General features: G+C 37.3%; 1 protein-coding gene across 1 annotated transcript; it reads left to right on the top strand.

Moving 5' to 3' along the window:
- Positions 1 to 2,164: 2,164 nt before the first annotated feature.
- On the top strand, positions 2,165 to 10,404 carry prep (prolyl endopeptidase). The gene is made up of 15 exons (XM_051875716.1): positions 2,165 to 2,335; positions 2,905 to 2,979; positions 3,086 to 3,219; positions 3,508 to 3,638; positions 3,731 to 3,940; positions 4,631 to 4,752; positions 4,828 to 4,933; positions 5,020 to 5,211; positions 5,950 to 6,147; positions 6,253 to 6,356; positions 6,434 to 6,570; positions 6,678 to 6,772; positions 7,720 to 7,851; positions 7,942 to 8,098; positions 9,047 to 10,404. Exons 1-15 carry the CDS (start codon positions 2,294 to 2,296, stop codon positions 9,339 to 9,341), a joined length of 2,130 nt encoding a protein of 709 aa, XP_051731676.1. The 5' UTR covers positions 2,165 to 2,293; the 3' UTR covers positions 9,342 to 10,404.
- The last annotated feature ends 2,432 nt before the right edge of the window (positions 10,405 to 12,836 follow it).

The raw sequence follows: 12,836 nt of genomic DNA, 5'->3' as shown, positions 1-12,836 counted from the left end.
TGTCCAAAACCTACTTTTGTGAACTAGTCCTAGGTTTTTCGCCCGATCGGAACCAAAACAGTTCAGAAATATTCTCTGGAGTCTGAATATCAATAATTATCAAAAAAAGTTGAAATTTTGCTTCATGGTCACTAAGGAGCACCAAAACGTTCAAAACGGGTGGGGCCACTTTTACTAAAATGGCTATAACTCTTGAACGGAATGAGATATTTTCTCTAAACTCGGTACACATGTGTATGGGCTCAATCTTTGGTCACGATAAAAAATTGTGTCGATTGGACACTAGGTGGCACTATAACAGGAAAAAAAAACATGAAAACGGCTATAACCATCTGACCGTTAGTCCAATTAACTTGAAAATTGGTATGCAGTGTCTTGGTCCAAGGTGCCATGATAGTCTATGAGGACATTGGTGTATCTCAAAAAACATGGCCGCCATCGGCCAATGAATTTTGAGCACCTATTAGACTAGGTTAATAGAGTACCTCAGGGATGACATGTTTTTGTAGGCAAAACCCGGAAGCGAGTTAGCATTTTAGGACTTCTGGTTCCATCGCCCCGAAGTCAATGGGTTTTTTGAATGGGTTTTTGCTAAATCACCTGAAATAAGGTCTGTGGTTAACAAAGCCTCTAAATATTTTCACGTTTTGATCTATGACATAAAACACACCAGTTATAACCCGCTTGTGATTTTTTTAAACCTTTATTGTGTCTTAAAAACGGCGGTTGCTAACAAATTGCTAAAAAGGACTACTTCCTTTGGCGGGGACTTTAGACGTCATCATGACAAACAGGACATTTGGACAGCCTTTCTCATGGAAAAAGTATTCATACACAGCGCAGATCATAATCAGCGAGCATGTTTTTAAATAAAGTTGTTTTCTAAATAAAGTTTGAGGAAGCTCGGTGGTGGTGACGTTGATTCGCGACCATGGTGTGCTGTAGTCCGTTTATAACCTACTGTTAGCTTTTTATATCTGACGACTTTATTTAGGCTTCAAAATGTATAAATGTTATGTGAACTTGTAAAGATTATCTTGATAGACAAAACGTGTAAGTGTCATAACCCTTTGTTAAACACAGAGCTTATTTTTTGCGAAAAGTGGGAAAAATGCATAGGCTTTTGACTGAGGGAACCCGTGCGCCGCTAACTTCCGGGTTGGCCTACAAAAACACGTCATCCCTGAGGTACTCTATGGAGGCCGATCGGAAGGAAACTCGGTATGGGTCATTGGCACAATGTCCTGAAGGAGCATGTCCTGAAGTTTTCGAAAATTACATTTTCAGATGCTTTTAACTTTGGGTGTGGTTGACTTATTTTCACGGGAGTCATGTCCTTAGACTCCTGAATCCTTGCCGAGTCCAAACATGCCAGATTTCGGTTTATGGTTTGTGGAACGTTGTGATTTAGTGCTTAAAAAAACTTTTGTGAATATCTTCAAAACCGTTAGTCCGAGACGAAACCACCGTAGGAAACACGCAATCATAGTTCATTAACTAAATGAAAATGCCCAAATGTGAAAATTTTGTTAGGAAGCGGCAAAAAATTCTATCAATTTTTATGCTCTTAATTGTCATAATTTTGCCTTTTTATCTCATAAGAGTTACCAAAGCATGTTTTTTTTTCTTATGTGGCGGGGATGGACTTTGCAAAAGCATAATGAAAGAAATAATTACCCCAAATAATAATAAAAATGTTCTGTCTTTTAAAATCTTCTGTCATTTACTCACCCTCATGGGAAGGATGAGGGGTTGGTCAATTCCAAAAAGTACATAAGGTACCATAAAAGAAGCCCATATGGTTCATGTGCGTTATTTCAAGCCTTCTGAATAATTTCGATTGCGTCATGCGATAGACAGAGCGTAATTTATGTCGTATTTATTTTACAGTCTATATGGTAGCTATTCATTTAAAATCTTCCCTATTCGAATCTGGTGTTCGTTTGTTTACATACGCGCAGTGAGCACCATACCATACAGTGCACAACAGATATGCTGAATATAATAAACATGACTTATAAATATTAATTAGTACATTTGTTAGCAGATCCTAGTTAACGTTCATTATGAGTCATTATGGCTCCGGCGCATTTCTAACTCCACCTGCAGAGGGCGCTGTGCTGATTTCAGCGCTCTTTCCTCCGGAGCGTTTGTCTTTATACGGATTCTTTTCCTGTTGATTCCGGACATTGTGCTGCGGCTCTCAAACACACTGAACTCCCCGACACTCGTCTCTGTTAATTTCATCATATCATTATTTCATCTGTTCATCAGCTCTGAAGATCACTGAATAATGGCTTTCCAGTATCCAAACGCCTATAGAGACGAATCAGTGGTGAGTGAGTGAATAACAGAGAAAAAGAGTACATGAATGAATAGATGGAAGGATGAATGAATGAGAACAGAGGGATAAAAGAATGAATGGATACATAAATAAATAAATAAATAATCGATAAATATGTGAATGAATGGCTGAACGAATAAATCAATGCATGAGAGACTATAAATTAATGGAATAATAAAGTTTAATGTTAATAATTGCTTTAATGAATAATGGATGAAGGATAGATAGATAGTCACATATATAATATATAATAGATTAGATAGTAATATATGTAAAGAATAGATAAAATACAGACATGTGTAAAGGATTGATAATAGATGGGTGAATAAATTTATATTAGAATAAATTAATGCAAAAATGAATGGCTAGGATTATAAATGCATCCATGAAAGACTGAGTGAATGAAGGAAAATAGAAGGATGATTGAGTAAATGAACTTATAAGAGACTGATTAAAGGTGAGAATGAATAAATGGAGGTCCTGGTTGTTTACTTGAAGATATCTTGTGACCATGTTGCCATGGTGACCTCACTGCTCATGTGATGCATGTGTGTTGTCAGGTGGACGACTATCATGGCTATAAAATTCCTGACCCGTACATCTGGCTGGAGGATCCTGACAGTGAAAAAACACAGGTGATCTCCACACAACATCTCTCCACTCTCCTCATGAACATGTGACGTATGACTCTATATATCTGAGATGTGACTCTTAATGTATGTCGCTCTATGTATCTGCCAGGCCTTTGTGAACGCTCAGAATCAGCTGACCCTGCCGTTCCTGGAGCAGTGTGAGGTCAGAGACGTCTTTAAGGATCGCATGACTGAACTCTATGACTATCCCAAATACAGCTGCCCCTTCAAACGCGGGAACAGGTGAGGCGCAGCAGCAGATCAGCATATTAGAATGATTTCTGAAGGATCATGTGACACTGAAGACTGGAGTAATGATGCTGAAAATTCAGCTTTGATCACATGAATAAATTACATTTTATTATATATTCAAGCAGAAAACTTCTTTTTTGTAATAATATTTCACAATATTGCTGTTTTTACTGTATTTTTGATCAAATAAATGCAGCCTTGGTGAGCAGAAGAGACTTTTTTTTGTGTGTGTGTTTTTGGAAGCACTAACAAACATTGTTTTCCCCCCTCGTCTTTTAGGTATTTTCACTTTTACAACACGGGTCTGCAGAACCAGAGTGTTTTGTACATGCAGGAGAACCTTGATGCAGAACCCAGCGTGTTTCTGGACCCAAACACCTTCTCCGAGGATGGGACGGTCGCTTTACGAGGTGCTGGATGTGTCTGTGTTTGTTTCATGAAGCATGTGACGTCTGTTTCTGCAGTGTGTTGATGTCAGCTAACGCCAGCAGCTTATTGTCAGGTTACGCGTTCTCTGAGGATGGCGAGTACCTGGCGTACGGTACCAGCGCGAGCGGATCGGACTGGGTCGAGATCCGTTTTTTGCGCGTGGACGGCGCCGTACTTCTGGAGGATCAACTGGAGAGGGTCAAATTCACCTGCATGTCCTGGACTCACGATGGAAAGGGACTCTTCTACAACTCTTACCCCGAGCAGGAGGGCAAGAGTGACGGTAAAGACGCACAAACACGCGTGATACACAAATTCACACATGCAGGTGTAAGAGACATGTTATTTTAGTATTATTATATACTAAATTAGTATTAATATTTTGCATTAGCATTTATTTTTATATTTTAGTTATTTCAATTTTAGTTCAAGTTTTAGTAATTTTGTGCTTTTGTCATTTAGCTTTAACTTATTTTTATTTTAGTTTTAGTCATTTTAGTACTTTCGTTCATCTTCAGAACACAAATGAAGATTTTTTTTTAATGAAATCTGTGAGCTTTCTGTTCCTCCACTGACAGTCTACGCAACTACCACTTTCAAGGTAGTAAAGACATCATTAAAGTAATCATTGTGATTAATATTTTGTAAATAAATTGATAAATTGTGTTTTTTTGCGCAAACAAAGCACTCGCGTCACTTCATAATATTGAGGTTAAGCCACTGGAGTCACATGATTACTTTAATGATGTCTTTACTACCTTTCTGGGGCTTGAAAGTCGAAAACAAATCATTGCAGTCTATTGGAGGTCAGAAAGCTCTCAGAGTTCATTAAAAATATCTTAATTTGTGTTCCAAAGATGAACGAAAGTCTTACGGGTTTGAAGCGACATGAGGGTGAGTGATTAATGACAGAATTTTTTTTGGGTGAACTAAACACTGTTAAAGGATCTTACTCTCTCTGTCTGTCTCTCAGGTACTGAAACGTCCACTAACCTGCACCAGAAGTTGTACTATCACGTGTTGGGAACCCCTCAGTCTCAGGACGTCCTGTGTGCCGAATTTCCCGATCAGCCGAAATGGATGAGCGGTGCTGAGGTAACAAACACACACAGACGGTACTTCATTTCTGATCGTGTTTGAGGTGAATAATGTATGCCTGTGTGTTTTCAGGTGTCTGATGATGGCCGTTATGTGCTGTTGTCCATCCGAGAGGGCTGTGACCCCGTCAACAGACTGTGGTACTGTGACCTGAACGACGTGCCGCAGGGAATCACTGGTACAGATGCACAGAAACATTATTATTCAGACAAAAATACTTCTTTTCTTCTGCCAGTGTCTTATTTCCTCTCTTCTTGATGGTAGGTTTGTTGCCATGGGTGAAGCTGATCGATAACTTTGATGCGGAGTATGAATACGTCACAAATGAAGGAACCGTTTTCACTTTTAAAACCAACCTGGACGCTCCTCAATATCGACTCATCAATATCGACTTCGCCCAACCGTCCGTCAGCCAATGGAAAGAGCTTATTCCCCAACATGACAAAGATGTCATCGGTGAGCAGAGATGCTGTTTTTTTTAAAATCAAAATTCACTGTATTTTCTTTCTTAATAACTGTCACAGGACTTATTGTGCCTAATTCATCTGCATGTATTACAACTAGGGATGCAAAGGGGCGAAAATTTCCAGAATTTCTGGAAACTTTCAGGAATCTTTTGGAACTTTCAGGAAATTTTTGGAAAGTTCACCCCTTTGTATCCCTAATTATAACAATAAAAAGTTTATTTTCATAATCTACAAATTCAGATGTATTTACTTTCTCCCTCTGAAACATTTTTTCTGACCCACTTTTAACAGTCAAATCAAATAAATTGATAAAAATGTCCTGTCGTAATTTTTTTTCTCACTGAATATTCTGTCATATTTGTCATATTATGGAATTTAAGTGTATTGCTAATGCAAATTATATATATATATATATATATATATATAGTTTTTTTTATTAATTAATATGTATAATTATAATAGTGTAATTTATTATTCAATATTATTTTATATATTTTTTTTTTAGATGAATTTTTAATAAATTAAATGTATTAATAAATAAATATAAATATATATATATATAGTATAAATTATTATTTATTATTATTTTATATATGTTGTTATGTGTAAATTATTTTTATTTTTTAATTAATTTTATTAAATTAAATTAAATGTTATTATAATTTTAAATATTTTGTCAGTGGTTTATGATGATAATGATAATTAAAACACAATTTCTCTCTTTCAGTGTTTGCTACCTGTACATACTCCAGCTTCCTGTTTGTGTGTTTCCTCCATGACGTGAAGAACGTGTTGAAGATGTTCCATCTGTCCTCGGGGGAGGAGATACGCACGTTTCCACTGGACGTCGGCTCAATCGTGGGCTTCACTGGGAGGAAGAAAGACTCCGAGATCTTTTACAGCTTCACCTCATTTTTGTGTCCAGGTCCGTCAAGATTCAGAAGCTTCCAACCTTAATAACTCATTAATAACAATCAGGTAATGTTGTAACAGGTGTGTATTGAGTGACGTGTGCTGTGTTTTTCTGCAGCGATCATCTATCACTGTGATCTGACTAAAGAGCCGCTGCAGCCACACACCTTCAGAGAGGTCACAGTGAAGGGCTTCAGTCCTGCTGACTACCAGACCACTCAGGTACAGCAGCACGCTTGTTCATCTGTCTGTCAGTGGTTTGATCGCCTTTGCTTTATGTCTGTGTGTGTTTCTTACAGGTGTTTTATCACAGTAAAGACGGCACCCAAATCCCAATGTTTATTGTCCATAAGAAAGGAATCAAGCTGGATGGTTCCCATCCTGCTTTCCTATACGGATACGGAGGTTTCAATATTTCCATCACACCCAGCTACAGGTACAATACAAACCAAACACAAAAACATATAGCCGATCACACACTTCACACATGCATCTCCCTCCTGTTCCTATAAACGTCTGTCTCTCACTGTTTGTTTTTTTTAGCGTTTCTCGGCTGATATTTGTCAGGCATCTGGGAGGAGTTTTAGCTGTGGCCAACATCAGAGGAGGTGGAGAATATGGAGAGACGTGGCATAAAGGCATGTGACTGTAATTCTGAAGTTAATCAGGGATTGAACTGTGCATATGTTCTGAATAGAATACTTTATAATTGCATACTATGCATTATTTACTGCCTACTATTTAAAAAAAATTTTTTACAGTACCATTGAAAGGTTTGGGGTCAGTAAGATTTTTGGTAACACTTTAGTTTAGGGTCCAATTCTCACTATTAACTATTTATTAGCATGCATTTTACTAGGATATTGGCTGTTTATTGGTACTTATAAAGCGCATATTAATGCTTTATTCTGCATGACCATATTCTACATACCTTAATCCTACCCAATACATAAACTTAGGTACCTTACTAACTATTTATAAGCAGTAATTAGGAGTTAATAGAGGCAAAAGTCATAGTTAATAGTTAGTTAATAGTGAAAATTGGACCCTAATCTAAAGTGTGACCAGATTTTTTTATTTTGAAAGAAGTATTAGTTATATTCAGCAAGGATGCATTAAATGAATCGACATTTATAATGCTACAAAAGACTTTTAATTCAAATATATCAGTTTCCACAAAAATATTAACTCTTTTGAACATTGATGATAATAAGAAATGTTTTTTTGAGCATTTCTTATTAGAATAATTTCTGAAGGATCATGTGACACTGAAGACTGGAGTAATGATGCTGAAAATTCAGCTTTGATCACAGAAATAAATTACATTTTAAAATATATTCAAACAGAAGACAGTTATTTTAAATTGTAATAATATTTCACAATATTACTGTTTTTACTGTATTTTTGAGCAAATAAATGCAGCCTTGGTGAGCAGAAGAGGCATATCGCCAAACTTTTGAGCGCTAGTGTACATGCTGCAGAAATAGTGTGTAGTATGGTAGAATGCATTTGGAACATAACTCAGTCCGGTGATCTTTAACATTTTGTTGCATTTAAATGAAAAGTCTGTTTTTTCTTTGTGCAGCGGGGATGTTGGCCAATAAGCAGAACTGTTTCACTGACTTTCAGTGTGCAGCCGAGTATCTGATAAAGGAGGGTTACACCTCCTCCAGCAAACTCACCATCAACGGAGGCTCCAACGGGGGGCTGCTCGTGGGTACGACACACACACACACACACACACACACACACACACACACACGTTTGTATTCTCCTAGTACTGAGTCCTGACTCCTCTCTCCTGCAGCGGCGTGTGTGAATCAGAGGCCTGATCTGTTCGGCTGTGCTGTGGCTCAGGTCGGCGTCATGGACATGTTGAAGTTTCATAAGTTCACCATCGGACACGCATGGACCACTGATTTCGGCTGCTCTGAAATCAAAGAGCAGTTTGATTGGTTAATCAAGTGAGTTTACTTTCACTCAGTCCATTGATGCACAGAAACATTTAATTCTTCTACAATTTTTAAAAGCAGCAGAGGCAGTGACACATCTGAGACATAAATACATGTCAATTAAATTTATAGTTTGGATATAAACACTGATGTCTATCATAATAGAGTAAATCACCTTTTGAAAGTAACTTAACGCTTCAAATAAAGATTTGTATCAATTATATTGTTACACCAGTAGGCTGTTAAAAAATTTATTTGTCATTGAATCATTCATTCAAGAGATTCATTAAAAAATGCTGATTCATCCTGTAATGAAACAAGTGAAGTCTTTATGAGTGAGTCATTGAATCATTCATTCAACACGATTAAAAAAAAAAAAAAATCAAATTAATTAAATATTTTTTAAAACAGACTGCAGTAATTAACAGTTTGTCATGTCGTTTTGTTTAGTTGTCTATACAGAATCATGGGAGAATAAAAATTTCTTTTAAACAAAAAAAATTGTGATTCTCAGTTTATTCAGAATCGTGCAAGCTCTACTAAATAGCAATATTTTAAAAATAACAAAACTAAAAAGTACTTAAAATTGCTAAAACCTAAAGTAAAGGCTGACCCCAGACAATAAAATGTGATTTTGTAACAAAATATATATATATTTTTTTTAAAATAGTAATTTTACTTACTTTATTGATGTTTTTACTCTACATTTGTGCAGTTTTGGGGGGATTTATGGCATGTTTTAAATTTATATTAATAAATATTTTATAAATAGGCTTTTTTTTTTTTTTCAAAATAACAACCATTTATGTAAAGTTCACTTTCAAAAAGACCCACATTTCTAACTTTCATTCAGTGAGATAACATGGACAATTTGCCACGGTTTAGTGTTAAGATTTTTGCCATCTTTTTGAAAATATAGTTTTAAAGAGCTGATCCTGATTCAATGTTCTGATCCCGCAGGTATTCTCCTCTTCACAATATCCGTGTTCCAGAAGGTGACGGGGTTCAGTACCCCGCCGTACTGTTGTTGACGGGTGACCACGACGACCGCGTGGTGCCGCTGCACTCATTAAAGTATATCGCCACGCTGCAGAATGTGATTGGCCACTGGCCCGGCCAATCAAACCCTCTCTTTATCTATGTGGACACAAAGTCGGGCCACGGAGCAGGAAAACCCACCAGTAAAGTAATTCAGGAGGTGGCGGACACGTACGCCTTTATCGCTCGCTGCCTGAACCTCAGCTGGCTCGAATGAAACGTTACGAGGCTCTTAACCTCCTCTAAGCTGTTCCTCTACTCCTGCAGGTTTATTCTTCTTACAGTCTGATTTAATTCTTGCCTGTTTGCGCTCCTGTTCACTGAAATACTCACTTTTCTTGGTCTCTGTCTTTCTCACTCCTCCACGGTTTCATTATTTGATGTGTTACTTTCTACTAGAAACGCTAAAATCATTTCAAACAGGAAGTGTTGGCTGAATGCTCTAACCTGAACCGCATTCATGACTGATTTCATATCAGTTCACCATGTGTCACGGCTGTGTACGGGATACACTGGGCTCTTGTTCTTAGGACATATTATAATTACTGAAGTCACGGGGTGAAGTGTCATAACCTCTCAAGCACTTTACTAAAACTGTATTTATTTGATGACGTAAAGGCATGAACAGTTTATGGATCACTGCATCACTTCAATGTACAGCATCCATAAAGAAATCATTTTGCAAGTGAGTCTCATGAAAACATGTTCAGATCACATTTTGCCTCCAAAAACTAAAAGAAATAAATGTCAATTATGCCTAAAGAAAATGAAGCCTGTTTTTTTTTTAGGATTTTTATTGTTTGTTACACTAATTTTTAATGGCAGTTAAGCACATTTAAACTAGGGGTTGAGTGTTATGAATGCTTTTATTTTTCATTACTGTAATCTAATCTGTCTGGACATGTTTCCCATTCTCATTACTCAATATGAGAATATAATACATTTTTTTCAATCAGCATTAATGATATAAATGTGTATATAAATACCTTGTAATGTCACTGTAATGACAATGAGTGTTTGCGTACAGTATTGAGAATTGGGGAGGATTTCATGAAAATGTCACATTATTTCTTTTGATTGGAGTTGAAATCTAACCTGAGCATGTTTCTTAACATGAGATTCACCTTTACAGTGTTTGTGAGAACGTGTTCATTTGTGTGAATGAGCTGTATCTCTTGACAGAAATCTGTTTCTACCTCCACATTTATGCAGATGGTTTTAACTTTAAAGGGAAAAGCAAACAAAATAACCGAGTACAATAAAACACATTTGAACATGAACAGTGTGTGTGTTCAGTTAGATCAAAACATAGCTGTTTTGGTTTGTGTTCTATTAGATTATTTCGCTTCACCTTTTTAAAGACTATAGGGAAATTATTAAACTCGTCTATTTGGATTCTAATATATACACTCATATACAATCATATAGTGTTACTCACAGTATCAGTTTGAATTGAATTGCTGCAGTGTCTCACTGTCTTCCTCTGCTGGCTGGTTGCAGGATTACATGCCCACATCCAATCATACAAAACTAAAGCAGGTTCAGCATTATGTCATATCACTCTATGGCTACTTTAGGGTCATTATAATGATGTGTAATGATATTTGACTTTGAGCTTGTCAATTACACACAGACACAAATACACGTATATATCAGGTTTTACATATCAGGACATAAAAAAATCATCTGGTCTTTAGTAGGTCTTAAAATTAGGTAAATACAACCTCAGATAAACAACAACACATGACATATTACACTGTCATTATTTATTTAACAAAAATAAAGCCAAAATGGAGAAGCCATATGTGACAAACTAAGCACACCCTATGATTTAAATGCTTGTACAACCCGAATTCTGGAATGTTGGGATGTTTTTTAAATTTGAATAAAATGAAAACGATAAGACTTTCAAATCACATGAGCCAATATTTTATTCACAATAGAACATAGATAACATAACAAATGTTTAAACTGAGAAAGTTTACACTTTCATCCACTAAATGAGCTCATTTCAAATTTGATGCCTGCTACAGGTCTCAAAAAAGTTGGGACGGGGGCATCAAATGGCTGAAAAAGCAAGAAATTTTGAAAAGATTCAGCTGGCAGAACATCTAGCAACTAATTAAGTTAATTGATATCAGGTCTGTAAGATGATTAGCTATAAAAGGGATTTCTTAGAGAGGCAGAGTCTCGCAGAAGTAAAGATGGGCTATCTGAAAGAGTGTGTAAAATGTTCCTCAACGTGAAATTGCAAAGGCTTTGCAAATCTCATCATCTACAGTGCATAACATCATCAAAAGATTCAGAGAAACTGGAGAAATCTCTGTGTGTAAGGGACAAGGCCGAAGACCCTTATTGGATGCCCGTGGTCTTCGGGCCCTCAGACGACACTGCATCACTCATCGGCATGATTGTGTCAATGACAATACTAAATGGGCCCAAGAATACTTCCAGAAACCACTGTCGGTAAACACAATCCGCCGTGCCATCTGCAGATGCCAACTAAAGCTCTATCATGCCAAAAGGAAGCCATATGTGAACATGGTCCAGAAGCGCCGTTTCTATCAGGTTGAGGTCTGGACTTTGACTGGGCCACTGCAACACCTTGATTATTTTCTTTTTCAGCCATTCTGCTGTAGATTTGCTAGTGTTCTTGTGATCATTGTCCTGTTGCATGACCCAATTTCAGCCAAACTTGAGCTGTTAGACAGATGGCCTCACATTTGACTCTAGAATACTTTGGTATACAGATGAGTTCATGGTCGACTCAATGACTGCAAGGTGCCCGCAGGTCCTGTGGCTGCAAAACAAGCCCAAATCATCACCCCTCCACTGCCATGATTGACAGTTGTATGAGGTGTTTGTGCTGATATGTTGTGTTTGGTTTTCGCCAAATGTGAGGCTGTGCATGATGGCCAAACATCTCCACTTTGTTCTCGTCAGTTCCAGAAGTCTTGTGGTTTGTTCAGATGCAACTTTGCAAACCTAAGCCATGCTGCCATGTTGTATTTATAGAGAAGAGGCTTTCTCCTGGCAACCCTTCCAAACAAGCCATACTTGTCTCGCCTTTTCTAATTGTACTGTCAAGAACTGTAACATTTAACATGTGAGGCCTGTAGAGTCTGAGGTGTAGCTCTTGGGTTTTTTGCAATTTCTCTGAGCATTACACGGTCTGACCTTGGGGTGAATTTGCTGGGATGTCCACTCCTGGGAAGGAGTAATTGGCCGTGATTAGCAACAGTTCTGACTGTTTTCCACTTGTGAATAATCTTCCTTACTGTAAATGACTTCAAATGGTTGGAAAAGGCCTTGTAACCCTTCCTAGATTAATTGGCAGCAACAATTGCTTCTCTAAGATCATTGCTGAGGTCTTTCCTCCTTGGCATTGTGTTAACACACACCCAAAGGCTCCAGACACTCAAACTGACAAAACTTCTGCTTTTATAGAGTAGGTCATGCTTGCTGATGAGGCATTTGATTAGCAGCGCCTGACTGCTACTTACCCTCTTCATTCCTATGGAAGCAGTAAGGGCGTACTTAGTTTGTCACACATGGCTTCTCCATTTTGGCCTAGTTTTGTTAAATAAACCATGATATGGTATAGTATGTCATGTGTTGTTGTTCATCTGAGGTTGTATTTACCTAATTTTAAGACCTGCCAAAGACCAGATGATTTTTTATTATGTCCTGATACGTAAAACCATAGAATTAA

Source organism: Ctenopharyngodon idella, chromosome 20 (assembly GCF_019924925.1).
Source record: "Ctenopharyngodon idella isolate HZGC_01 chromosome 20, HZGC01, whole genome shotgun sequence".
NCBI lineage: Eukaryota > Metazoa > Chordata > Actinopteri > Cypriniformes > Xenocyprididae > Ctenopharyngodon > Ctenopharyngodon idella.
The sequence above is the reverse complement of the archived record's forward strand: the minus strand, read 5'-3'. Positions and strand labels throughout refer to the sequence as shown.

Bases quoted from the DNA above. Each gene is read 5' to 3' on its own strand.
- prep (XM_051875716.1), top strand. From the start codon at position 2,294: ATGGCTTTCCAGTATCCAAACGCCTATAGAGACGAATCAGTG. The intron at 2,336-2,904 runs GTGAGTGAGTGA...GTGTGTTGTCAG, and splicing joins CCTATAGAGACGAATCAGTG to GTGGACGACTATCATGGCTA. The intron at 4,934-5,019 runs GTACAGATGCAC...TCTTGATGGTAG, and splicing joins CGTGCCGCAGGGAATCACTG to GTTTGTTGCCATGGGTGAAG.